This window comes from Drosophila guanche, unplaced genomic scaffold, assembly GCF_900245975.1.
Source record: "Drosophila guanche unplaced genomic scaffold, DGUA_6, whole genome shotgun sequence".
NCBI lineage: Eukaryota > Metazoa > Arthropoda > Insecta > Diptera > Drosophilidae > Drosophila > Drosophila guanche.
Genome location: NW_022995751.1, coordinates 642,450 through 665,148, shown reverse-complemented (window position 1 = coordinate 665,148; position 22,699 = coordinate 642,450). Strand labels below are relative to the sequence as shown.

Here is a 22,699-nt window from a genome sequence, read left to right as displayed (position 1 = left end):
ATGCAAAGAGAGATCTGTGACACTTTAGATCATGGCTAGTTCAATCTTTGTTAAACCTTTCGCTTTTATGGGTTTTCTATGGGGTTAACCCATTGCCCATTCTTCGCCTCTAATATTGCATAATAAATAAACTTAATTGACGCTGGGATCGCTGGATCATCATTAGCACCGCATGCACGCGGCGGCCTTCGAGAGTGCTGCCTGAACTTTGGCATCCAAGTACGCCCACCAACCATGGTGGGTTCGGGTCGTTCCAATGGATGGATGGATAGATCAGATGGAATGGGATGGTCAGTGATTTTTGGATGCGGTGGACTTTCGCTTTCCCAGCGATCTCTGGAGGGGGTTGGGGCTGCGGCTCGCAGGCAAATCAAATAAAATGAAACCCAAATTACAGAGTCGTAAACATTTCCTCGCATTATCGGCAGCTATCAATCTTAACTGGAGGCAAGTGAAACCATAAATTCAAATTCAAATTCGAATTCAAAGTAAACGCTATGCGCGGGGGGGAGAGCCAGTTGGCTGTAGGGGGCAGGCCACAAATTGCTGCACGCCCCAGCTGCCATTTCATTGGAGGCCCCCAAAAACTGCGAATTGCATTACGAGACCCGAAGCTGCAGTCCAAGTCGAAGTTTCGGGGAGAAACCTTTTCTCCTAGTCATAAAAGTCATAAAAGTCTGACAAAAAAAACAGTAAATGCTGTTCGGCCTTTGTTTGCTCGTTTGTTCGATTTGATTGACTCTGGAAATCTCCGCGTGCGAAGTTGAAGCTGTCACTCGAAGGCGTCAAATGGGATGTTGGAAAAAAGAGCTATAAACACTTTACACCACAAACTTTATCCCCATTCGAGTACTCGAAACGAAAGAGTGAATCTTCTCTGTGGCATTCCCTATTGACCTATTTTCGGGTTGCAGGTTGATCGAACTTTAGATTTTGTTGCTGTTAGTCAGGAAAGGAAGTGAAAAGTGTGACCCTGAGATGGGAAATGGGTAGATTTACGGATAGAATGAGAGAAATAGATCAGCTGAAACAGAAATAGATAGATTGAATAGATCGTGCCTGAATTGTATGCCAAATATCATAGCAACACCCTGAAAAACACAAAACGTGCAAGCTGCAACGCCTTTGCCCAGCGTCAGAGACATTCCTTGGGGCTAATTGAGAACGGAAATGTCTCGTCTAATGTTGTGCAATCGTTGGACTGCCTGCCCAACGCCACAGATACTACTCGTATTATTCCAGCATCCCACAACCCACATACTTAAGTATATTTTATGGCAGTAACCCAAGCTGGTGGTTGTTTTCGGAAAAACTCGCCTCCACCGTTAGACGGCAGCAGCCAACAACATTGTGTGACAACTTCAAGTTCCTTGAGCCCACATAGAGACTGCTGTTTGGAGCAGACTCCAACTCTATCTGCGTCTTTGTCTCCTTCTTGGTCACGCACTGACCATAAAGCCAAAAGCAAAACCCATTCGAACCAAGCCAAACCAAAAGGCAAAAGCAAACCGAACCAAAGTCAGGTGGTGGCCAAATGCAAGCGCTGTTGCTGCTGCAAAAGCCAATGAAGATTTATGGCCAGATCCAAAAGCAGAGAGCGAGAGCCAGAGCGGGAGAGCGACAGAGCGTCGACGACTCTTTGAAGCTTGAGCAAAACATGTCATTTTTATTTTATTGCCCAAAAATGGTTACAAATGCAGGCCCCGAGTGCCGCAGCAGAGCATTGGAGCATCGGAGCATCGGAGCAGCCACAATAACTCTTTTTTTTGTTCGTTGTTGTATTTGGGATTCTGCCGAGATTTGTGCGTGACCAAAGTTATGGCCAGTGTGTGGATCGGACAGCAATGCGGATTCATAGCAGAGTGTTTCGTATGTGGAAAGCGGTGAAAAGTCTCTTCACAAAAGCAGAGGAGGAGATCCGTTCGCAGCAAGGTCGTTAGTGTTATGCAGGGAACCGGGGGATTACCGCATTCGGCATTCGTTCAACAACAGTTCTCCCCCAAATCAGATCCTCGGATCCCTTTCCCAGTGATCGTTCATTCTTTCTCCTCTTTCTTTTCTTTGGATAATTAACATTTCCCATACAAATGTGATGTTGTGTTGTTTTGTTTTGTTTTTTTTCGGTACGTGAGAAAATGTTGAAATCCCAAAAGAACTCAAAAACTGCGTGGGCCACTCCGACGACTCTCGCTCTCCAGGGGGCAGGTGTCCGTATAGGGAAGGGGCGCATTGAAATGCATTCAACGAACGATACTGCGAAACTCCCGAGATGATTATCTCCTCGTTTGCTACTGTTTTCGGTAGTGGAATTTAAACGAGGACATAAAAAGATTTGTTTTCCTGAGACACCACGATACACATCTCCCTCCAAGTACACTCGAAGAATCTGGAATTATTCCTTGACGTGTGGGGAATACTACAACAAAATATCTTTCTACCATCAAAAGACAATTAAATGCGGGAAGAGCGGATGGCCCAACCCAAACCCAAGCCCCTGGAGTGCCCCAAATGTGTCATAAATCTATGAACTAAACACACAAATCTCGTGATATATGCCCCGGAAAACTTGCTCATTTGGGTCACACAAATAGAAAAACAAAACGAAAAAGGAAATTTTCGCTAGAAAGAAAAGGCAGGCCAAAAAATATGGGTCACAGGAAAAGACCAACCAAGCCCACAAAAACACAAAGAAAATAGAAACCAAACCAACCCAAACCCCCTGCTGGGTTGTGCTCTTCTTGGAGATTGGTTGTGCAATTGCCAAACCCAACAGCCAAAGAACCACTTTTCAGGTGGACAAGTCTTTGATGATCTTTAGTTCTGTGTTTGTTGGTACTTCAAATGGCATTCACATTGACCGCCTGGCGGGCCTCAGCTGTCCATTCAGCTGCCCTGATTCTCCCCTCCGATTAGATAAAAGATAAAAGAGGGAATGTTGTTGATATGCTTTTAACGAAACCATCCCGCAGTTTGTGCAGCCTCAGCTGTTCTCTACCGCATCGTATCCCTTTTTCTTTCTTTGCCTTCTTTTTTGGCATTTTGTTGACTCGTGTTACGCGTCAATTGGCACTTCAATGGTTAAGGTTAGAACAAAAAGGGAAACATAACTCTCGCTGGCAACCCGATACGGTATGGTGGGGGACTGCAGCCACAGCCACAGCCATAGCCACGAGTGTCCACTTCAGGTAGAGCACTCTTCATTTATTCATTTATTTGTTTGTTCCAATCTGCCCCTTTTCCATAGATCGATCCTCTCTCTCTTTTAGAGGGGCTACTTCCTGGCGTAACGGTTTACTTAATTAGGAATCGATTCATTTCGCTGAGCTGCAGCAGCGGTAGGCGTGTCTTCCCTCTGCGGTGGTACGTGCCTCGCTGATGCCACATATGCCGCAATAATATTTCATCATTCGACTGGCAGCATATGGCCACAGATCCGCATCCCCTAGACTTGGCCTCGGACTAGGCTTTGGGGTTGGTTAGGGGTTAGGGCTAGGCCTTCGCATATATTTACAAACTTAACGTGGATGTTGTTCTCGTATTAGTTTTCCAATTTGGCTTATGTGACTTCATTGTAATGCAGTTGGCGCTGAAAGATTAACTTTATGTCTAGTCGCTAATCCGTTTTTTATGGCAAATCAATATGGTTCGAAAAGCAATTTGTTGAAGGGCAACGGCCCTTCCATCATAGTTCCTTTTCTTCTGCAGGAAATGAGTTGTGCCAGCCTATCATATTTTATCCAAGCTTCAGCCATTGTTCATTAATTTTCCATTCATGTCCACAGTTCTCTATTACAATTCTCTGAATTTATTATTATTATTCTATATTAGTTTTGCGGGGGGTCCTTTACCTTGACACTGAACTGCCTTGAACTGCAATCCACAGAGGAAATGTCCTTCCCCCTTTTCTTTTAGTGCGCTTGCGCCACAGAAATTCCCTTTTCTGATAATTTACCCACTTGGCCGACGTACGATTCCGTTTACAATTCTCAGTTTTGGGGTCTGTGCAGTCGCAGTCGTGGGTTTCCCTTTGAACAGCGTCGCGTTTTTTGTACGCCTCAGTTTTCCACCTTTATTTTTGTACAACTTTTTATACTAGTGCATTTTTTGCAATAATTGAGATACAAAATGTGATATATTCAGACAGCAGGTGAGAAGAGAAACCGCAACCAGAAAGGGAACCACTTCCCTGCTAGCGCTAGACGGTGGTTCATTCACAGAACTTGCCAGACAGGCAGCAGCAGCAAAGGAAAATCGATAAGCCTACGGGTGTGGGTTGTAGCAAGGAATGCGACTAGTAGTAGTAGTAGTGGCAGACGTCGTCGTGGTAGCTGTAGAACCACCCATAATGTGCTCTAATGGCGACTAATCTATGCATTTTTCCTCTCTCTGGTTTCGCTTCAGGTAATTACACCACAGAGACACGGTGATGTCTACATCTACAACTGCTCGCCTACGTCGTTGCCTGGAGCGGGCACAGGAGTTCGCACCTCACAGCAGCAGATCTACAGCAACCAAAGCATCTACCAGAACCTCTCCATGATGGCAGCAGCCCAGCAGCAGAATCAGAACGGGAGCGGCAGTGGCAGCGAGTTCGAGACCTACGACATACCCAAGCCTGCCACGCCCGTGCTGCTGAACTACGACAGCCCCAAGGGCGGACACCCGAGGACACCCACGTCCATCTCCGGACTGGGAGCGCGCTTCGAGTCACTGAAAAGTGTGGTCGCCTCCATTGAGGAGGAGTCGTACGATGTGCCGCGACCGCTCATCAGCAGCGGCCTGCTGCAGCAACAGATGACGCCGAGCAGTTCGGCCTCCTCCCTGCTAACCAGCGACAGTCTGTCCCTCAGTTTCTCCAGCTCGAACCGCTCATCGCTGGCCAACATGCCCGACTACGATATCCCGCGCCGCAATCCGCTGCCCGTGCGCCGCACACCCCTTCAGCCGAGCGGCCTGACCTACGACTTCCCTCTGCCGCCGCTGCAGGAGCAGGAGCAGCGCCTGACCAGCGCCCAGAGCAGCGGCAACAGCAGTCCGGCCGTCGTCAAGGAGCTGCCCTTGGAGCTGAGCTCCGCTCTAGAGACGCTGGCCAAGCTGCAGTCCCAGACCACGTCGGCCATCACGCGTCTGCTTAGCTTCGTGGTGCCCAATTGGCGCATCCGCAGCCAGCTGGAACCGGCCATAATGGAGCTAAAGCTAGCGGCACTTCGCCTACGCACAGCCCTGCATGATCTGGCCGAATTCGGAGAGGGAGCTCTGGGCAATGCCACGCGCTCGGAGGATCGCAATCTGGCGTTGAAGCTGCGGCCGCTGGTCCGGGCCCTGCGGGATGCCAACAAGCTGATACACGACTCCAGTGAGGCCCTGGATGCCCAGGGCGGATGGTCCTTGGATGTGCTGGCGCGGAGTGACGAGAAGCATGGTTGCCGGCCGCCAGATTCGCTTGATCAGCTGATGGCCTGCGCCCAGACCCTCACCGAGGACGTACGCTCCACCACCAGCTTCATTCAGGGCAATGCCTCGCTGCTCTTCAAGCGTCTGCTGCCCGCGGAACAGAACGGAGGAAGCGGAGGCATTCCTGCATCCAGCGATGGCTGCAGCCGAGGCAGCGCCGAGTGGCTGGAGGACTACGATTACGTGGCCTTCGAGTCCAAGGATGCAGCGGCCAAGAAGAACCAATCGCTGCGCGAGGCCATTCCCGTTGGCCTGAAGACGCAGTTCGACACGGTGATCCGCACTGCCGAGAGCACGGCCATGGGAACGACGGGAGGAGTGAGTTCAGTGCCAACCACACCGACAGCGGCCACGCCCTGCAAGTCGCCAGAGATGACAGACAAGGACAAGAAGCTGGTGCGCTACTATGCCCAGCAGATTTCCACGCACATGGGCAATCTGATGCAGGCGATCGACTCGTTCCTGGAGACTGTGGAGAAGAACCAGCCGCCCAAGTTCTTCATTGCCTACGGCAAGTTCGTGGTGGTCAGTGCCCACAATCTGGTTACCATCGGCGACAACGTGCACCGCAATATTTCGAAGGAGGCGCTGCGCGAGAAGATCCTACACTGCACCAATGGCCTCTCCGATGCCCTGAAGACGTGTGTTCTCAAGTCGAAGAAGGCGGCGGCCCACTTCCCCAGCGGCAGCGCAGTGCAGGAGATGGTCGACTCGGTGGTGCACATCAATAGTTTGGCCAGGGAACTCAAGACGGTCATGCTGCAGGCGGTGCATCTGTCAACGGCCGCCGGAGTGGGAGCCTGAACAACAGGATTGTCCCGCCATCACGGCACAGTATTACGAACTGGTGCAGCTTCACCCTGCCCGCTAAGGTCACAGAATCAGTGTCTAGCGTTTGCGTAGACTTGCCCAGAGTCTTCCAGCCTGACAGCGCAATGTTCCTTAACGCTTCGTTCCCCCTGCACATCCATCCAGATGTACATCTGAAATTGGCATATCCACCCACAGCAGACAGAGGCGTCTGTCGCTTTTATTTTGCATTGTGATATTTTTGAGCAAAACATCTGAAAATGCACAGCACCCCCAGGAGTAGCAGCAGCAACAGCAGCAGCATCAACCCTACGATCGCACGATCTCTCCGCATAAAGTCGATAAAAACTGCAAACTACGATCCCATTTTAGATCCCCATCGGAAAGTCAGTCGCTTCCTGTGTACATAATGTTTCGCCCATTTAAGCTTAAGACTTTTGTAAATGTCCATCTTCCTAGCCCTAGCCCTAGCCGTAGCCCTAGGTGTAGCCGTTGCCCTAGAGCACGTCATCCTCCCAGCATCAGACCCGCTCATAACCCCACGCCATGCGCACAAACAATGTTGTATCAGTGAAGCATTTCAGCGTAGAATACTATTAATATAATATACCGTAGGGATAGTCGTAACCATATTATATACATACATACAGCAGCTAGGCATGTAGGCATATACAAGAAAAAAGTACATACATAGTCAAAATCTGAAAGATTTACATTCATTTACAACATTTTGCATTTGCGCCATGGCAGTTTAGTCATCAATATACAAAAAATATACACATTAGCATTAACTATCATTTAAACTGTATGAGAAAATGTAACAAATATGAATAATAGCATATGGTAAGAGTGGAACGAGGGACGGTGTCCGGTCCAAGCTTAAACTATGCAAAGGGAATATAATAATATTAAAACATAAAAACCACTTTGTTGCCTTCTACTATGGAATATGTTTTGGAAACTCCCGCTACTTGAACGCAAAAATGAGAGCTATCGAGCTATCGGTACTATTTTCAATTGATCGATTCAACCAAAAAATACCAACCAGGGAATTATTTCCGATATATTATATACCTTTCGGTATATTTAAAAATGAGATCATATATTTTTGAGGGTCAGCTGGTATATCTCACCACCAAAATCGCGGTCACACGGATGCTTATTTCAAGGACGCGCTCTGTAAAGTTTTTGGTTTTTTGTATTTTGTTGTTTTATGCATGGAACTATGCCGGATGTCGTGTGCTGCAGGTGCGGTTCACTCCCGCACAGTTTGCCATACTGCATTGGCGGGACCGGGCGAGAATATCATTGCTTTTGTTGTCTCAAATCGCCACCACAAAAGTGCATAAACTGCAATGCTTGGCGGGATATAGACCTGTCCATGGCGCACACTGGCTGCCCACAGGCTTCGTTTCATGTTTTTGTGTACACCGAGCCCTGGCCGCCATTTCCAAGCGAAACAGTCAACATACCCGCGGTACAACCCTCATCGGCAGATCTAATTCCATTTAACTATGAGCCCGAACAGGCGGTGCCAGAGGTTCGGGCGGAGCCGGAAGATTTGATTGTGCTTGACGACGACGAAGAGCAGCTCTCCGAGCCCGAGGATGTGAAACCCCCACGAAAACCACTACAAGAGTCGCATTGGTATACCGTCAATGAGATAAAGGAGTGGACCCACTGCATCCGGTGTAATAAGGAAAGGAATCGAATGGCCGGGTGGATTAAACATGCCCAAATGTGCGGTCAAGACCCACATAAAAATGCCAAGAAATTCTTCATATACAATCACATCAAAGGATGGTGTAACTACCTGGTGATGGACTGCCGCTGGGACACACATAGTGCCCCCAGCACTGGTACTTGCCGCACCTGCCGTACCGGGTAAGTCGATAAAAGAGACGACCTATTCAATTGCAAAACTAAGCGAGTTCTTCGATTTTTAGGCGGGAACGTGGCAATCCCCTTCCGTACATGCCACAGCCACCGGCCAGACCAAACGAACGCAAGCTGGCCGCACAGAGACTGAGAAACCGACGCATGAGAAAGCAGCGCCGGATGACACGCATGTTTAGTCCGCTACCATATTCAGAAGCATAAAGATTCACGCTTCATCATCGTAGATACTTAAGATAGTTTAAGAGTCACCAATGTGAGTATAATTTCAGTTTGCTATCTCACAAACGTACAAATAATCCAAAGAACGAAGACCAACGCACAAGCCATGCTGTTTCACGCATCCTTGGCACATCGAAAGCCCAGATTTCCGGCCGAGCTGTCCTCGGTGTTTTGCGAACGAGCCGCACAGCGGTAGCGGAAGCAGTAGGACTTGTGGCACAAGTAGGAGCCGCCCTTCTTCACACGATTCGGACTCACGCTGACGTCGTTCGTGTCCCACAAGTCCGCAGTCCATTCCCAGACATTGCCCACCATGTTGTAGAGGTCGTACACATTCTGACGGAATCTATCCACGGGGCAGGTGGTCTCGTATCCATCGTCAGCTGTGTTGCCATCGGGAAAGTCACCCTGCCAGATGTTAAGCCAGTGCTGCTCCTTGGGCATCAGCTTGTTGCCCCACGGAAAGAGTTTGCGTTGCTTGCCCCCACGGCACCCCGTCTCCCATTCTGCTTCGCTGGGCAGACGCTTGCCGGCCCAAGTGCAGTAGGCAACAGCATCGCGCCAGGACACATGCACCACGGGATGCTGCTCGAGACCTGTGTACAAACATGGAACCAGATGTCAGCAAGAGGAATCAACGTTAATATTTAAATACTTCACCATTCAGGTTGGTGTCGACGCCGTTGGGATTTCGCCAGCTCACTCCACTGACCTTGTACCACCAGGGAGCACTGGCCACGCGGTAGTTTTCGAGTCGCTTCTGCTCTGGCGCACCGAGCAAAGTCTTGAACAAGAAGCTATCGCCAAACCGTTCCGCCTCCGTCGTGTAGTTGGTGGCCGACACAAACTCCTCAAACTTTGTATTGGACACTTCGTGCTTGTCCAAGTAGAAGTCCTTCAGCTTCACCAATCGCTCGGGCGACTCCCGGTCAGCCTGGAAGTGCGGATTGTCGGTTCCAATGTGTACGCTTCCACCGGGGATCAGGGACATGCCCTCGATCTCGGGCTCCAACTCAGCATAGTAATCGCGATAGTGCCCGTTCGTGTTGCGTGCCTGCTGCTTGCACACTTTATCCGACTTCTCCACGACAGACGCCGCCCGGTCCAGCTTGTTGCAGCCGCAGTCACCATTCGCGCCTATAAGAAAAACAATAAGGAGCAGGCCGTCGAAGCAGGCCATCACAAAAATGTAAATTTTTAAATTTTACTTTTCCAATGTTTTCATTTTTCTGTAATTTCCACTGTATCGATATGGAGGCGATATTTCCAGAAATGCACCTGTATTATATACTAGACTATCGATTGACTAAAATACCAGCCGCATGATACAGAAATTGCATCTCTGGCATCCACAGTAAATTTAAGCGAATAACGGAATTGGCAATGTACGAAACATACTTTTTTGTTTTGTTTGTTTAATAATAATATAATTAGTCCAAACATGGGAACGGGCTGTGGTAAATAAAAGAAAAGACGAAACCAATTACCCTAGAGAAATCATCTACGCCGGCAAGGCGAAATTAGTTGATGATTTTCGGATTATTTAATTACATGCAACAACAGGTAAGTCGTAAGTCTCAACATATTGGAAACGGTACACACAAAAATTAAATAGGTTTAAATTAGTTTTATGGCTCAATTTGTTGTTAACAATAACTGTGAATGTGTGTGTGTGCTGCTTGCTATGCTTCACTGGGTTTTTCGTGCATCCATGGCCTAAATATTGGCAACGTTGAGGGGTAATGCGTGTGCGTGTCCGGCTTTAGCACCGATTCTGGCCACGTGTTCGCATTGGCTGCATCGCCGGAGTTGTTCCGGAATGGATAGGTCGCCAGCACAATGGGCAGCTGCAGCTTGATCTCCTTCTCCATCGACTTTGGCTCGATCACAAAGAAAACATCGTAAGATATTTTGATCAAGTGACAGCCGTGCAAGTTAGTCGGCGGCAGCGGTGGCACATACAAGCTCTCGTTATGCCACTCATCCTTCGCACCCGGACGTATCTTTCCGCGCACCAGAACGGCCAGCTCCCGCTTCTCCGTCTGCAGCACCTTGCCGCGCGCCAAGTACTCGATTGTCTGAAAGGAAAGCGAATAAGATATCAGTGAGGACTGATCAAAGCTGCGTCAAACTCTGGTGCTTACCTCTGTGAGCGATGCCTTGGTGCGCTTAATGGACACATTGCTGTAGTTCGAGATGAAGGCTGTGACCAGAATGTTCTCCCCCGGCACATAGCCACCTCGATCCAGGGACACGCGGCACTTAATCTGACCTCCACCCACGCAGACGACGCCGAGCTTGTGCTCAACCTCGCAGGTGAATGGTTGCTGTGCGAAAGGATACCAAGAAGCAGCGTAAGTATAATAATATCTGGGATTGATGATGAGTTGATTTACTCACTGCTAAAATCGGTTTCTCTAGGTTCAGATCAATGGGATTCATCACTATGAACACCTGATGGTTCTTGTGTATGATGCCGTTGTTCTCGCGCAGCGCCGCCTTGCAGTAGAACTGTATCCAGCCGTATCGGCCCAGGAACGTCGATGGCAGGCCCAAGGGCAGGCCTAGCTTGAACGGGAAGCTGTGTATGCCCGGTGAGAGTATGGCTGGACCGCCTTGGTCCACATCGCCGAGCAGTCGCATGCGAAAGTCAATGTAGTTCTCCTTGTCGTATGTCCGCTCCTGCCGGCGACCATTTCGAACCACGCCCTCCCCCACCACATGGAAGTGCAGTCCCAGCGCAGGCGTCTCATCCTGTAGCTCGATGAGCACCCGTCCGGACAGGAACTGGCCGGGGAAGTACAGCAGGGAGGTGTTGTCGAAGATGATCAGGAATTTAAGTAGCTTGCGCGGCATCTTCGCTGCGTGTGTGGGTGTGTTGCTTGCACTCCGCTCTTGTCTGCTCTCATTCCCCTATGGCTGCTCCGTCGTTGTCCCTGGAAATATTCAACGAAATTCAATTTAAAGGAAATTCCATTGCGTGTTTCGTTGTTTCGCGTTTGCAATTATTTGGCAACGTTGCGCATGCGTTGAGCTTGGCTCTTTTTTAATGACAACTTATCTGTCATACTTGGCTACGTCTCTGGCTGCGAGTACGAGTATTATGTAGGTATGTTTTCTTGGATATATTTATGTGGGTAGCATCTAGGCGGGGTAAAGGAAGCGGACAGCCAAACCAGTTTGGTGTAGCCCCTAGAGATGGCTGCGTGTGCGATCGTTCAACGCGTTGACTACATGTTACCCCGCGAAGCAAGGTCAGTCCATGGAACATCTAGTGATGCGGCTCGTGTCACGGCCCCAGCTCTGGGGCCAAAGTCAAGTATGTACATCTTGGCCAAAACCGTAAGCTGCAACTGCCATAACCGGGGAGCAGAGCCGAACCACTTTGGTGCATTGACTGACGACAATACACGTAGATTGTCAATTGGGAAATCGAGAGGAAATTGACGTAATTGGGAGGCCCATGGGAAGCCAACAGAGTCAAAGCTCTTTGTTGTCAGACAATCTACATCCGATTGTTGTCTTATTGTGGGTGCACCCGAAAAAAAAAAGATTATTGCTCGCTTTATGAGCTCGCTTATACGTACTTTTATACACACACACAAAGCTAGGAATTTTGTGTGTTTGCCAGCTCGGAGAATCGATCAGAAACGATCCGCTCAGTCCCGAAGTTTAATTGAGCGCGCGGTCACTTGGCCAAGATCTAAACCGCGCACGCTGACGTTTGTTTAGCGACTGAATCACTCGTCATCGGTTCATGCAACAGGCCGTGGCTCTGACTATTGCTGTTGCTGAACAAGATCAAATGAATGAACGAACAACTTGTTTTGAGCGCGTTGTTTGTGAGCAGTTTGCTGGCAACGAGAGATATTCAGCTGGAGTCGGGAGATGGTAGCTTCAGGCCAGATGCCAGATGCCAGATGCCAGATGTCGTAATATGCCACTGAGTAGCCTCGCAGCTTTTGATTTTATTATTGTGTACTGCTTCCCATAGTTGTATGTCTATACTTATGTTTGTTCATTTATATCTATGCTACTGCTTACAGGATACGTTTAATGTTACGCCTTTGTTTTTGTGGCAGACAAACCGTCTGCATGTTCACCTGTGCCTGACCAAAACAATGACGACCTCCAGAGCATGGCATGGAATTCGATATGGGGAACCCTTAGAACATTTCCGAAGCCGTCGCCGCCACTTTTGGTCTGCAATTAATCCAAACTTGTTTACACAAATGGAATGCCTCAGCACTGATTTTGGGTGAGTTATGCAAATTTATATTCAATTGATCCGCTCGATTACAAGAGCAATTCGCTAATCAAATTTGGTAATACTCGTGGATAGACACTTCGCACTCAGGCCAGGCCGGGCAGGTGTTGCGTTGGACTCTGACAAGTACGTTGTAGCCTTATTTAGCAAGCTAAATGGGTTTTGTTTGTGCATTTGGATTTGAAATTGGAATTGGTCGCACCTACAAAATGCTTGACTTATGGGCTGCGAAAGACAGACACCAAGCCTGTAACCGGCCTGTACATATGTACTTATGTATGTATATGTGTATGTCTGTACGTCTGGTACGTGTTGCACATAAATGCACATTAAGTGGCACACATTTATGCATTATGCATGCAATTCATACCGGTTTAGTGTTGTTTTTAGGTATCCGAAATCGAAGAACCTCAACTGTAACTCATGAAAATGAAAGGCCAAAAGCCAAGAGCCAAGCCGACTATCAAAAGAAAACACAAATCGCACTGGCTTCAAGAAAATTGAATCGACAAATGGGTTTCTTGCAGCCAGTGCGGGCATTATACACACTTAACCACTACAACAAGCAGCAAAGATCCTTTGATTTGATCAGGCAAAGCGCTCAACTTGGCTGGAAACTGCAAACATATTTGGACAGATTAGAGAGTTGAAAGAGATCTTTCCATTTAGAGGTTATTGTTTGTAGTCTGAATTGGCTGAGAATTGTGGACTTAATGACCCAAACAACAACCACGAAAGATGAACGGAGATACGGAGTAGAAGACAACGGCGAAGACGTGGAAAGATTTCCCAGTCTGCGGTCTAAACTGTACAGAGTATTCGGAAATTAGTTTACTTCTGAGTGGAGGTAGAGGTAAAGCGAAGTGGAGTGGAGGGGTAGCCAGAGACAGAGACAGAGACGTCTATAGTCTTGTTTGGACTGAAATGATAATCGACTAGCTGCTGGACTGCCGGGGCTTTTGGGTAGCCAGCAATTAAATGTGGTGAAGTTACAGTTGAGTTCAGTAGAGTTTAGCCGCTCCACGGGCACCCAGGTCTATGAATCTGAATCTAAATCTGAATCGCGGCCGCGCTTATCGCTTTTTTTCAAGCCAAACTCTTCAGTTGGTTTGAGGTATACGTATATACACTTTGTAATTATAGTAAAACTCTGTCTTTCATAATAGTGTATAGCGAAAGCAAAGCCAGAGCCAGGTTCGGCTTCAACTGGACTGGCTGGCTGGCGGCCAAGAATATCTCTTCTTAGCATCTGCAACTGCTCTCGTACAAGGGGAGTGGCCGGGACAAGTTATAAAACTTACCCACGATACCGTAAAATTCAAAGAGAGAGAGAAAAAACAAAAAGTGTTTCTTCATGCCAGAGCCCGCACTCCTCCACTGTTAGTCGGAGCCACAGCCACAGAGCGGATCCACAGAGCGGATCCACAGAGCTAACATGGTGTCTTGTCTTTGCTTGCCACACAGACCACTCACTGAGTTTATGTGTGTGTTTTAGCCACTGTTAGCGCGCTGCTCTTGGCTTCTTTTGCCAACTGCCGAGCGCCACTCCGTTTCGACAGGTCTCCGGGTCTCCGCTCTTACTTACTGGATGGAGGAGTTTCTTTTTAAGCTCAGCGCTCGGTCGCGTCGTGCCTCAGTTGTAGCGATGACGTTGAGCACGCTGGTAAGCCACAATTCCCGCACAGGGAATTCCGCTGTCGACCGTCGAGAGACAGAGACAGACAGGTGTAACGCGAGAAAGTTGAAACTGTAACAAAACAGAAACAGAAACAGAAACGTAGACTGTGGTGCACCATTAGCACGCTCGTAATCGTAGTCGTACCCGTACTCCATTCCTCTCTCCTCTCCTCCGTGAGTCATCATCGTTGTGGCTCACTTACATGGCGGCACATGTAACGGAATGAAGAGAGGAGAGCTGAGCAGAGGATAACCGCGCGCGCAGTGGCTTGTTCTAGTTTGTTACCGATCTTGTCAGCTCAAAAGTACACATGTTATTATGAGCAGCAGCGACAGTTACACGGCTCGGGCACTGCAGATTGTGCAGAGATTTGCATAATTGCCTAATTACATATCTTGACACGTTGTTAACAGCCAAAGAGAATGAGCGAGCGAGCGTCCAGCTCTGGCTGAAACGGGGACTATTGTTTCGCTGAAGAAGAGAATAACTGTCCATTCTCAATCGGGAGTGAATGGGGAAGAGTGTGTGCAGTGTGGACTGTGGTCAGAGTATTCAAACTGAGGCTCTAGCTCCAGCTCAAAAAGAGTGTCTGCATAAATTAGATGTAACAAATGTTTTGTGCGCTTTTGTGCAAAACCGTTAAATGCTCGTCGCTTCTTATACAATAATCTATTTGCATATTATTATACACCGGACGGGATGTTGTTATATCTAACCCACTTCTCTGTTTTGTGCCATTTCCACAGAATGCCAGCAGACACAATGCAGACCACTGACCAGACACGGTTCGAGCGCACGCAGAAGATGCTGCCCGTTCTAGCAGACGATGCTGAAGGGGAGGATGTCGAGTCGGTGTCCTCGTTGGCGGACAATCTGTCGATTTGGATCGATGGCGAGGAACACTGGATATCGGGTGTGGATCCAAACACAACCTGCGCGGATCTAATCTGCGCATTGCTCAGCTACCAAGACGACCCACCGGAAGCAGTGCCACCAAATGCTGACCCCCTGAAGCCAACAGCGAATGTCAAGCAGCAGGAGTACGCGATTGTGCAGAAGCAGCGGCACTACGAGGAGTATCTCGATGGCAGTGCCAGACTCTTTGATGTTATCAGCAATCGTCATGCCTCGCCAAAGGAGGAAGTAAGTTCACCAAAAGGGAACTTCAACTAAACGCTGTTTATCCTCTCAATGTTTCCCTTTAGTGTCAGCTACAGCTACGCCATTTAGCCACTTCATCGGCGCGAAAACACACCCCAACAACGGACAAGGACAGTGGCATGGGCAGCCCTGTGGACAGTTCTCGTAGCATGCGATTTCGTCGAAGGGGAAAGCACAAAGTGCTGCCCTCTCTCAATGTGCCGATGGCTACAGATCACTGGGGTGGAGAGACGAGAACGAATAACCCCAAGCAACCAAAGAGAAGCCGGAAATTGCCGCAGCGGAACTGCCACATGACTCCGAATGAGAGTCTGCTGACCATCATACTGGCCCAGGACGAAACTATCCTACAGCAGATGTCCATGTTGCAGTAAGTTATGCAGAACGAACTGCCAGGCAATTATATTTATGAATCCTCCCCTCCTCCTCCCAAAGCGAAAAAGATCGACAAATATTGAAAATCGAAGAGGAGAAGCATCGAGTGCGGGAGCGTGAGTTGGGCAAGAATTATCTGCTCGAAACGTATCTAAAAGACTTGGATGAGCCGCAGGCCATAGAAGAAGTCGATGAAGATGATCCAGATGCAACGGATATTCCCTTATGTACAGGTACAGCTAACGATCTCCAAATATCATTCCCCCAAGCCTGCCATTTAATGGAATTTCATTCACAGAAGATGATTATAGAGCGGATCCTGCTTGGACACCAAGCGATGTGGAGGTCAAGGACGAAATACGAGTGTATTGGCTGGAAAAGATTCATGCGGTGAACAAACAGCTTCAGCGGGAGGAGGAGCTGCTGCTGAGTCTGCACGCCAAGGTGCGCAGGCATCAGGTGAAGCGGGCGTACCAGACCAAGAGCGAGGTGATGCTGCAAATCGATCGACTCGATACGGAGCTGTCGACACAGGTAGCGGATATCCATCGAGTGGAACGGAAACTATTCACGGCCAACGAGCAGTTAAAAGCCAAACTGGGAGTGCTCGAATGTTTGGGTCGCGAATTCGAGACAACTGTAACCGTTGCTGATGCCCCCAATGATACTCATAGAGAACCCACAGCTACAACCACAGAAGAGGTCACCCAAGCAGACAAAGTGGCGAAATTAATCCAATCTTCCATGCGTGACGTAGATGATCTCCGTATATCCGTTAAGTTGCCGCCAGTATTAGAAGCAGGTGAAAATCACAGAAACAGAAACCCAAATCGCTGCCTGCCCCCCCAGGAGTTGGCCGAAAAGAACTTGAATGTTCGACATGTGGCCGACAAGGGCTTAACGAAGCAAATGTTTACCACAAGCCTCCCTACCTCACCAGCAGTGGAAGCCTGTCGGAGCGGAAAGCTTGTACCCAGAGAAGCAATCCCACTGGATGTCCTCTATGGAACTCCGCTGCATCCAGCCTTAGATCTGCAGCACTTGGGCACCCTCGTCTAGATTGAGGTGAGCGACTAGAGGGGGTTGTGTAGTGTAGAGTGGAGTGCAATCCATTTAAGAATCTCGTGTAACGTATTTTGAACATCCGTACCAAATTGTTGTCAACTAACCAAATAGAGATTTGATGTTTTGTTAATGTTTAAACATGTGTCCTGTATCTGTTTCGTGTTTGTCTTTGTCTAGCATGGACTGGTCATTGTTTTGTAATGGGAAATAATGGTCAACACTTTTATTGTGTCAATAACAACACACTAAAAACACACAGTTAAAGCCAAAATGCATTTAAACGGACACCGACCTAACCTATAATTATGTTTATGTTTTGGTATACTTCTTCAACTGCTGCATGAAGCCAGCATTGGGTTGGATGCAGGGCCGCCAGGACTTGACCAGATGGTAGGCATCCTCGTAGCACATGTCCCGCCGCTGCATCAGGTAACCGATGACAACAGAGGCTGACCGCGAGACGCCCGCGTTGCAGTGGACTAGAATGCAGCCGCGGGACTTGCGTGCCTCCTCGATAAAGTCTATGGAGACGGGCAGCACGTAGCGCAGTAGATCCGTTTCGGGCAGATCCAGACAGGGTAAGTACTTGCACTTGACTGATGTTGGTAGCTCTATGCTGGGGGTTTCTATGCCAACGCTGAGGATGTGCGTGAGCTTGAACTTCAATATGTTCTCCGCACTGACGGCATCTTGGGAGCCCAGATAGAGGAATTCACTGAGGATGCATGCGGGCACATTGTCAGGTTTTGTGTCCACCACAAAGCCATACTGGCGAGCCTCCAGCTGTTGGGGAGTGGTGGCTGTGCCGTCCTCGCTGCCAGAGGACTTGCGACGCTCAATGAAACGTGCACCGGTGGGTGTGGTAACGACGGTGGTGGTGGGCCTCAGATTGGCCAGCCGCTTCTGCAGCTCATACAGCAGTATCATGATTAGGGCTTAGTTTAGTTGTCCGTTGTATCTCTGTAGTGCACACGGCAAAGGTAGAGTCCGCAGGCTGGCGCTGGAAGTACTCGGGGATCCCAGGAGTGCTTAGAGGGTATGGTCAGCATTTGGTAGATGCACTTCTCGTCAATGCGGTCGCTGCCCAGCGCAAGCAATGCCCCCACAATGCGTCTCACTTGCTTGTAGAGAAACGATTTGCCCTTGATCTCTATGTCCCAATAGTCGTAGGTTTCCGCAGCCAGAGTGGCGTTCGAGGGCAGGGCAAGCGTGCGTCCAGGACGTATATTAAGCTCGTCGATTTTGCGCAGGGTAAACATGGGATGGTCACGGCTGGGGCTCTTCTGCCGGCTGACGCTCATAAATGTGCGAAAGTCGTGCACGCCGATGAACATGCGAGCCGCGCGTTGGATGCGTTGAATGTCGAAGGTTGGGGCACTGTGGGGGAAGAATGAATTAGGATGGTAGAGGAAACTGTGCAGGCAGAATACTTTACATCAAAAAATGGCATCGATCGATTTCCTCCACGGGCACAAATGCCTCGAATCCTTTGTCACGCAGCCTCCCGTCGTCGAACAGGGGATTACGCGCGACGGCAAAGCGATACAAGTAGGTCCTCCCTATGGCGTGGTAGCGACAGTGGAAGGTATCTGGCACCACTTGGCTGCTGAGCACCCGGATGGGTAGGCGCTGCTTGTCCAAAGTCCTATTGAGAACTCCCGTCAGCGTTGTGGTATCGTAGGGTTGGCCATTCCGGCGCTCCAGATCCACGTGCACCGTCGAGTGCAAAGCATGAACACCCGCGTCTGTGCTGAGAATGACTTTGATTAGGTTATGCCATTGACTATTTAGCCTTGAGACACTTACCGACTGGACAGCACCGTCTGTATCTCGTTGGTGGGATGGAATACTTTTAGTGCCAGATCCAAGCAGCCCTGCACGGAATTGGTGTCCACAGTCTGCTGTTCCAATTTGTTTATGGTCTTCTGTATACCACTGCATGAAAGAATAGTTGTCGTGTATGGCTCAATTTAGCTTTTAGTTAACTAATTCTCACCGAAAAGTCGTGCCTATATACGAAATGTTGAGTAAATATCTATGCATCTTCCTTTTACATATCACTTCTCACACACTTATTTTCTGCCATTGTATACCTATTTAAATTGTTTTTCTTTTGTTTTTTAATTGTTTGTTCACTTGTTTGTTTTTAAGATTTTTTCGTTTGGTTTTTTGGACTTGTTGATTTTTTAATTCTTAATTTTTCGCACGGTTGCATTTTAGGCTGGATTTTGCAGTACTTTCTTTACATTTGGTATTCGTCTTTAGTATGTAAACGTGTGTAAACTATTAACAGAGAAACATTTGGATGAGCCATGTTAACTGATAACACTGTGTTGTGTGAAAAACGCCAAATTAGTGCCGGAAGCAACTATTAATTTGTATATGTAATGTAATGAAATGTTGAGTAAATATCTATATTTCCTTCCTTTCACACTGGTACCGCGTATTTATCGATATACCGCACGACCAAAACTATACTTTCTCATTTTATAAATATCCTCGATTTTTGCTATTCTAATTACTATTACTAGCTAGTTGGAATTCTCAGAGCTGATTTTATAATTTTATCCAATTCATCAATATATTTTCCACAAGATTGGTCAGCTTTAAATACTCCCTTTTATCCCATTCCATTAAGAAACTATATAAATAGTTTTTACTTTGTAACTACATATTTAATACATGTAAACAACACCACAAAGGTGAGCTAGCACAGCAAGGCGCGTCAACTATCGATGGATAATAGTCAGATATCAATATAAAAAGCTCATCCCAAAAAAGCTGCAAGGTGTGTTTCGTGAAGAGGGTAGACCGAAAACTCAATCAGCTGTTTATCGATAAGTAAAGTAAGCGAGGCAGGTTTTGTAAAAAGTTTTGTAATCAAAAAAATCAAATTTGCATTTGCAGAGCCGGTTATTTATAAATTTGTTCCGTAATTTAATTCGCACAGCACCAAATTCAGCGCGGAAGTGTTGCCCTCGTCAAAAGGAAGAAGCATAGAAAAAAAATAAAGAATGGACGGACCATTTGCAGAAAATCAGGATTTTGAGGTGAATAGTTGGATTAAATTTGGCATGCATCTGGGAGTAAGTGCTGCCCTGCATCCATATGAGTACTCCAAGACGCTAATTCAACTCGGATATGAGCCGATTGCAGCCATTCCCGGCAAGTCCTGGTCGGGCAAACCAATCATGAAGCTGCCGAACATTTTCCAATACAGTGGGTACAAAGTTCTTGCTTGCCGGGCAGGATTGATTTCATATCGCTCTTACCATTGCAGCCGGTCACATCAAGAGGATTGATGGGTTTTATGGCTGCTATCGCGGCCTGGCACCTAAGTTGGTCGGATCCGTCGTGGCGATGGTGGTGAGCGAGCGAGTTGCCGACAAACTGGGACTGAACCAGTTGGAGGAGAACAAGCACGACACTGATCTGTCGGAGGAAGACGAGTAAGTGTTCAATTACTATTATCCTGCAGCTCTCTTCTGATTTGTTGTCTGATTTGTTTTAGGTATGCTCAGTTTAAGCAGAAGCTGAAGCGTGATATTGTCGTGACTGTGAGCGGAATTGTTGCCTCGCATCCATTCCACGTGATCTCGGTTCGGATGATGGCCCAGTTTATTGGACGCGAGACTCTCTATAGATCCATAGCCGGTTCGATTGTGGAGATCTGGAAGACTGAGGGGATTTCTGGCTTTTTTGCTGGTCTGGTGCCCAAGCTTTTGGCCGATGTGGCCTGTCTGGTTCTCAGCAGCTCCGCAATCTATATTGTAAACAAATTCTTCATCAAGGACAAACTGGCCCGGCAGTACAACGGTGCGCTCATGCAGTTCAGCTGCTCTAGTCTGCTGTATCCTTTGCTGGTGGTATCCACATGCTCGACTGTGAGTGGATCGCGTCTGATGGCTGGCCAACCGCCCATCATGCCCGCCTACGCTAACTGGGTTGACTGCTGGAACGATCTGCAAGCACGAAAGGAGCTTAAGCGGGGCGGTTCGCTCATTTGGCGGTAATTACATAATCGAATTGACTTCTGATTAATTACTAATGGCCACAACATCTTTTCTAGCACTCAAATCAGACGTACTCCCCGCATTTCGGATGGTTTTGTGCCCTTGCCCTCGCTGGCTCGCTACCAATAAACAGCACATCACACATAATGACCATACGATGAGAACAGGCTCTGGAGTCCCATCCCCATCAACTGCCAAACACGCCTATCGGTGTTTGCCTTTGCATTTTAATGGAACCACGATGATGATGAGGTCCAACCGAAGACAACCGCATTTGTTTTACTGCGACAAACCCAATTATACATCTACATATGTGGAAGTGTATGCATTCCCATCGGGGTCGCTTAGCCTTACGTTCTATATATCCTCGCATTGTATCCATTTATTAATCCGCATCCCTATATCTCCAAATTCCCCTAGAACGAAAACTGTTCCAAAATACCCACAGACTGCGCATGATCCTTGTTAATGTTTTATTGCTGCAGTTTTAAAAATAAAAATACCCAAAGAGCGGAGAAAAGAACATTTTAGTATGGGGGTATTGGGGCGCAGGCTAAGACTAAGAAGAATAGAGAACGAAGATAGGAACATCCCATAGACACGGTAATATAATTGTTTACGAATAAATAAAATAAATATGTTGCATACTTTTGGGGCGCATGTGCAAATACATAAAATATTCAGCATACTTTTGGCATGCACGTGTAAAAAATTAATTCAGTTCCGTAGCATGCAGCTCTTGACACGATGAAAAAACATAAAAACCAGCTACTTGCTGCTGATTTATGTTCGCCTGGTACCTTGCAAGTTTTTGGCACTTGGATTTTGCTTTTTTCTGTGCCGATCAAATTGAAAGTTGGACAACAACAACAACAACTTTACTTGTACAACAATTATTGTTTGTTGTACAACAACTATTTTTTGTTGTACAACAAAATGGCTTGACAACAACAACAGGCCAGAACTGTTTTGTTGTTTTCTCCGTTTCCTGTGTGTCGATCAGAATGTGTCGTACCTTTTCGTACTCAGGACAACTTCCCCGAACCTTTTCAATCAGTTTCGCTTCAAGGACATCAAGGATTAGGGATATAATTTCTATAATTTCGCCATTTCTCAACCGATTGAGACGTGATACGAGTCCTCGTGAGCGTAGTAATCTCATGAATCATTTGAATCCATCAAGGACCTCAAGGACCCCAAGGGAGGCAGGATATGGCTGATTTACGTTATTTTGTAAGAGAAAGGCATAAATTGGCCAGCCTGAAAGTATGCCATGCTGTTCACTAAATAAACCCCCAAAAGTATGCCATGATTATTTGCTATTCCTGCTTTTAATAAAATAAATAAATACAAAATTAAATACAATTTGTATTTTCTATTATTAGAACTAGTTTTTCAGCTTAAATTGTTCTTCTCTGCGTAACGCATGTACTCTTCAGATTGTAGATTGTCTTTCAGCTCGGCGGGCTCCCCAGTCATAATCGAGTTTGATGGCCAGCTCCTGGGCAAGATCTGCATGTAGGCCGGCCGTGCAGCTGCAATTACACCCTGAAATGGAAGTAAATGAAATACAATTAAATGGAAGAAGAGGCAGTTAGTTTATGAACAGACTTACCACATTCTGGAACAGTTTTTTTCTGTTTTTTAATGAAATCCATTGAATAAAGTCGTATAAGCTTGTCAATCGATTTCCAAATCAGCAGCGAAATTCACAAGAGGACGGAAATTGGGATCGTCATATGTGTCAAGGGTTTTCGG

At 47.5% G+C, this 22,699-nt stretch overlaps 8 protein-coding genes across 13 annotated transcripts in view; 4 read left to right on the top strand and 4 right to left on the bottom strand.

Annotated features, from left to right (window-relative positions):
* Positions 1-7,186, top strand: part of LOC117586875 (breast cancer anti-estrogen resistance protein 1) — a 35,750-nt gene extending 28,564 nt beyond the window's left edge. For 2 of the 3 annotated variants that reach the window (XM_034277173.1, XM_034277174.1), the window contains exon 4: positions 4,402-7,186. In XM_034277173.1, the coding sequence (XP_034133064.1) occupies positions 4,402-6,258 (1,857 nt within the window). In that variant the 3' untranslated portion in view covers positions 6,259-7,186. Of the gene's footprint in view, positions 1-4,028; positions 4,148-4,401 lie in introns of those variants that run through there. The other variant, XM_034277175.1, reaches the window with a different exon arrangement.
* Positions 7,187-7,409: 223 nt separating this feature from the next.
* LOC117587441 lies at positions 7,410-8,400 on the top strand. The gene is made up of 2 exons (XM_034278124.1): positions 7,410-8,148; positions 8,211-8,400. Exons 1-2 carry the CDS (start codon positions 7,478-7,480, stop codon positions 8,362-8,364), a joined length of 825 nt encoding a protein of 274 aa, XP_034134015.1. The 5' UTR covers positions 7,410-7,477; the 3' UTR covers positions 8,365-8,400.
* Positions 8,398-9,622, bottom strand: LOC117587438 (formylglycine-generating enzyme). Of its 2 annotated transcripts, XM_034278119.1 has the most exons (3): positions 9,598-9,622; positions 9,043-9,561; positions 8,398-8,978 (listed from the first exon to the last, which is right to left on the bottom strand). In XM_034278119.1, exons 1-3 carry the CDS (start codon positions 9,605-9,607, stop codon positions 8,497-8,499), a joined length of 1,011 nt encoding a protein of 336 aa, XP_034134010.1. In that variant the 5' UTR covers positions 9,608-9,622; the 3' UTR covers positions 8,398-8,496. The 2 variants fall into 2 exon arrangements, with proteins under 2 accessions (XP_034134010.1, XP_034134011.1); XM_034278120.1 differs by lacking the exon at positions 9,598-9,622 and having other exon boundaries at positions 9,043-9,595.
* Positions 9,623-9,760: 138 nt separating this feature from the next.
* On the top strand, positions 9,761-17,060 carry LOC117587436 (ras association domain-containing protein 10). Of its 3 annotated transcripts, XM_034278116.1 has the most exons (7): positions 9,761-9,945; positions 12,429-12,640; positions 12,721-12,775; positions 15,074-15,470; positions 15,533-15,858; positions 15,924-16,096; positions 16,162-17,059. In XM_034278116.1, the coding sequence occupies exons 4-7, from the start codon at positions 15,075-15,077 to the stop codon at positions 16,920-16,922; spliced, it is 1,656 nt and encodes a 551-aa protein (XP_034134007.1). In that variant the 5' UTR covers positions 9,761-9,945; positions 12,429-12,640; positions 12,721-12,775; position 15,074; the 3' UTR covers positions 16,923-17,059. The 3 variants fall into 3 exon arrangements, with proteins under 3 accessions (XP_034134007.1, XP_034134006.1, XP_034134008.1); XM_034278115.1 differs by lacking the exon at positions 12,721-12,775; XM_034278117.1 differs by lacking the exon at positions 9,761-9,945 and having other exon boundaries at positions 12,558-12,640; positions 16,162-17,060.
* LOC117587437 (arrestin domain-containing protein 4) lies at positions 9,995-12,133 on the bottom strand. The gene is made up of 4 exons (XM_034278118.1): positions 11,970-12,133; positions 10,783-11,318; positions 10,527-10,709; positions 9,995-10,460 (listed from the first exon to the last, which is right to left on the bottom strand). Exons 2-4 carry the CDS (start codon positions 11,236-11,238, stop codon positions 10,065-10,067), a joined length of 1,035 nt encoding a protein of 344 aa, XP_034134009.1. The 5' UTR covers positions 11,239-11,318; positions 11,970-12,133; the 3' UTR covers positions 9,995-10,064.
* A 61-nt stretch (positions 17,061-17,121) lies between the features above and the next one.
* Positions 17,122-17,881, bottom strand: LOC117587442 (dual specificity protein phosphatase 19). Its single transcript, XM_034278125.1, has one exon. The coding sequence runs from the start codon at positions 17,853-17,855 to the stop codon at positions 17,238-17,240; it is 618 nt and encodes a 205-aa protein (XP_034134016.1). The 5' UTR covers positions 17,856-17,881; the 3' UTR covers positions 17,122-17,237.
* On the bottom strand, positions 17,833-19,040 carry LOC117587440 (tRNA pseudouridine synthase-like 1). The gene is made up of 4 exons (XM_034278123.1): positions 18,925-19,040; positions 18,735-18,863; positions 18,364-18,678; positions 17,833-18,305 (listed from the first exon to the last, which is right to left on the bottom strand). Exons 1-4 carry the CDS (start codon positions 18,969-18,971, stop codon positions 17,870-17,872), a joined length of 927 nt encoding a protein of 308 aa, XP_034134014.1. The 5' UTR covers positions 18,972-19,040; the 3' UTR covers positions 17,833-17,869.
* A 761-nt stretch (positions 19,041-19,801) lies between these two features.
* LOC117587439 (mitochondrial carrier homolog 2) lies at positions 19,802-21,260 on the top strand. The gene is made up of 4 exons (XM_034278121.1): positions 19,802-20,147; positions 20,209-20,377; positions 20,440-20,937; positions 20,998-21,260. The coding sequence occupies exons 1-4, from the start codon at positions 19,943-19,945 to the stop codon at positions 21,068-21,070; spliced, it is 945 nt and encodes a 314-aa protein (XP_034134012.1). The 5' UTR covers positions 19,802-19,942; the 3' UTR covers positions 21,071-21,260.
* The last annotated feature ends 1,439 nt before the right edge of the window (positions 21,261-22,699 follow it).

Coding starts and splice junctions, on each gene's coding strand:
- LOC117587441 (XM_034278124.1), top strand. CDS start 7,478: ATGCATGGAACTATGCCGGATGTCGTGTGCTGCAGGTGCGGTTCACTC. Junction 8,149..8,210: donor TGCCGCACCTGCCGTACCGG/GTAAGTCGATAA, acceptor TTCGATTTTTAG/GCGGGAACGTGGCAATCCCC.
- LOC117587437 (XM_034278118.1), bottom strand. CDS start 11,238: ATGCCGCGCAAGCTACTTAAATTCCTGATCATCTTCGACAACACCTCC. Junction 10,710..10,782: donor TAGAGAAACCGATTTTAGCA/GTGAGTAAATCA, acceptor CCTTTCGCACAG/CAACCATTCACCTGCGAGGT. Junction 10,461..10,526: donor CCAAGGCATCGCTCACAGAG/GTAAGCACCAGA, acceptor CTTTCCTTTCAG/ACAATCGAGTACTTGGCGCG.
- LOC117587438 (XM_034278119.1), bottom strand. Junction 8,979..9,042: donor CGTCGACACCAACCTGAATG/GTGAAGTATTTA, acceptor GTTTGTACACAG/GTCTCGAGCAGCATCCCGTG.
- LOC117587440 (XM_034278123.1), bottom strand. CDS start 18,971: ATGCATAGATATTTACTCAACATTTCGTATATAGGCACGACTTTTCG. Junction 18,864..18,924: donor TATATAGGCACGACTTTTCG/GTGAGAATTAGT, acceptor TCTTTCATGCAG/TGGTATACAGAAGACCATAA. Junction 18,306..18,363: donor GATCGATGCCATTTTTTGAT/GTAAAGTATTCT, acceptor CTTCCCCCACAG/TGCCCCAACCTTCGACATTC.
- LOC117587439 (XM_034278121.1), top strand. CDS start 19,943: ATGGACGGACCATTTGCAGAAAATCAGGATTTTGAGGTGAATAGTTGG. Junction 20,148..20,208: donor GCCGAACATTTTCCAATACA/GTGGGTACAAAG, acceptor TTACCATTGCAG/CCGGTCACATCAAGAGGATT. Junction 20,938..20,997: donor GGCGGTTCGCTCATTTGGCG/GTAATTACATAA, acceptor CATCTTTTCTAG/CACTCAAATCAGACGTACTC.
- LOC117587442 (XM_034278125.1), bottom strand. CDS start 17,855: ATGATACTGCTGTATGAGCTGCAGAAGCGGCTGGCCAATCTGAGGCCC.
- LOC117587436 (XM_034278115.1), top strand. CDS start 9,910: ATGATTTTCGGATTATTTAATTACATGCAACAACAG. Junction 15,471..15,532: donor ATGCCTCGCCAAAGGAGGAA/GTAAGTTCACCA, acceptor GTTTCCCTTTAG/TGTCAGCTACAGCTACGCCA. Junction 16,097..16,161: donor GGATATTCCCTTATGTACAG/GTACAGCTAACG, acceptor TTTCATTCACAG/AAGATGATTATAGAGCGGAT.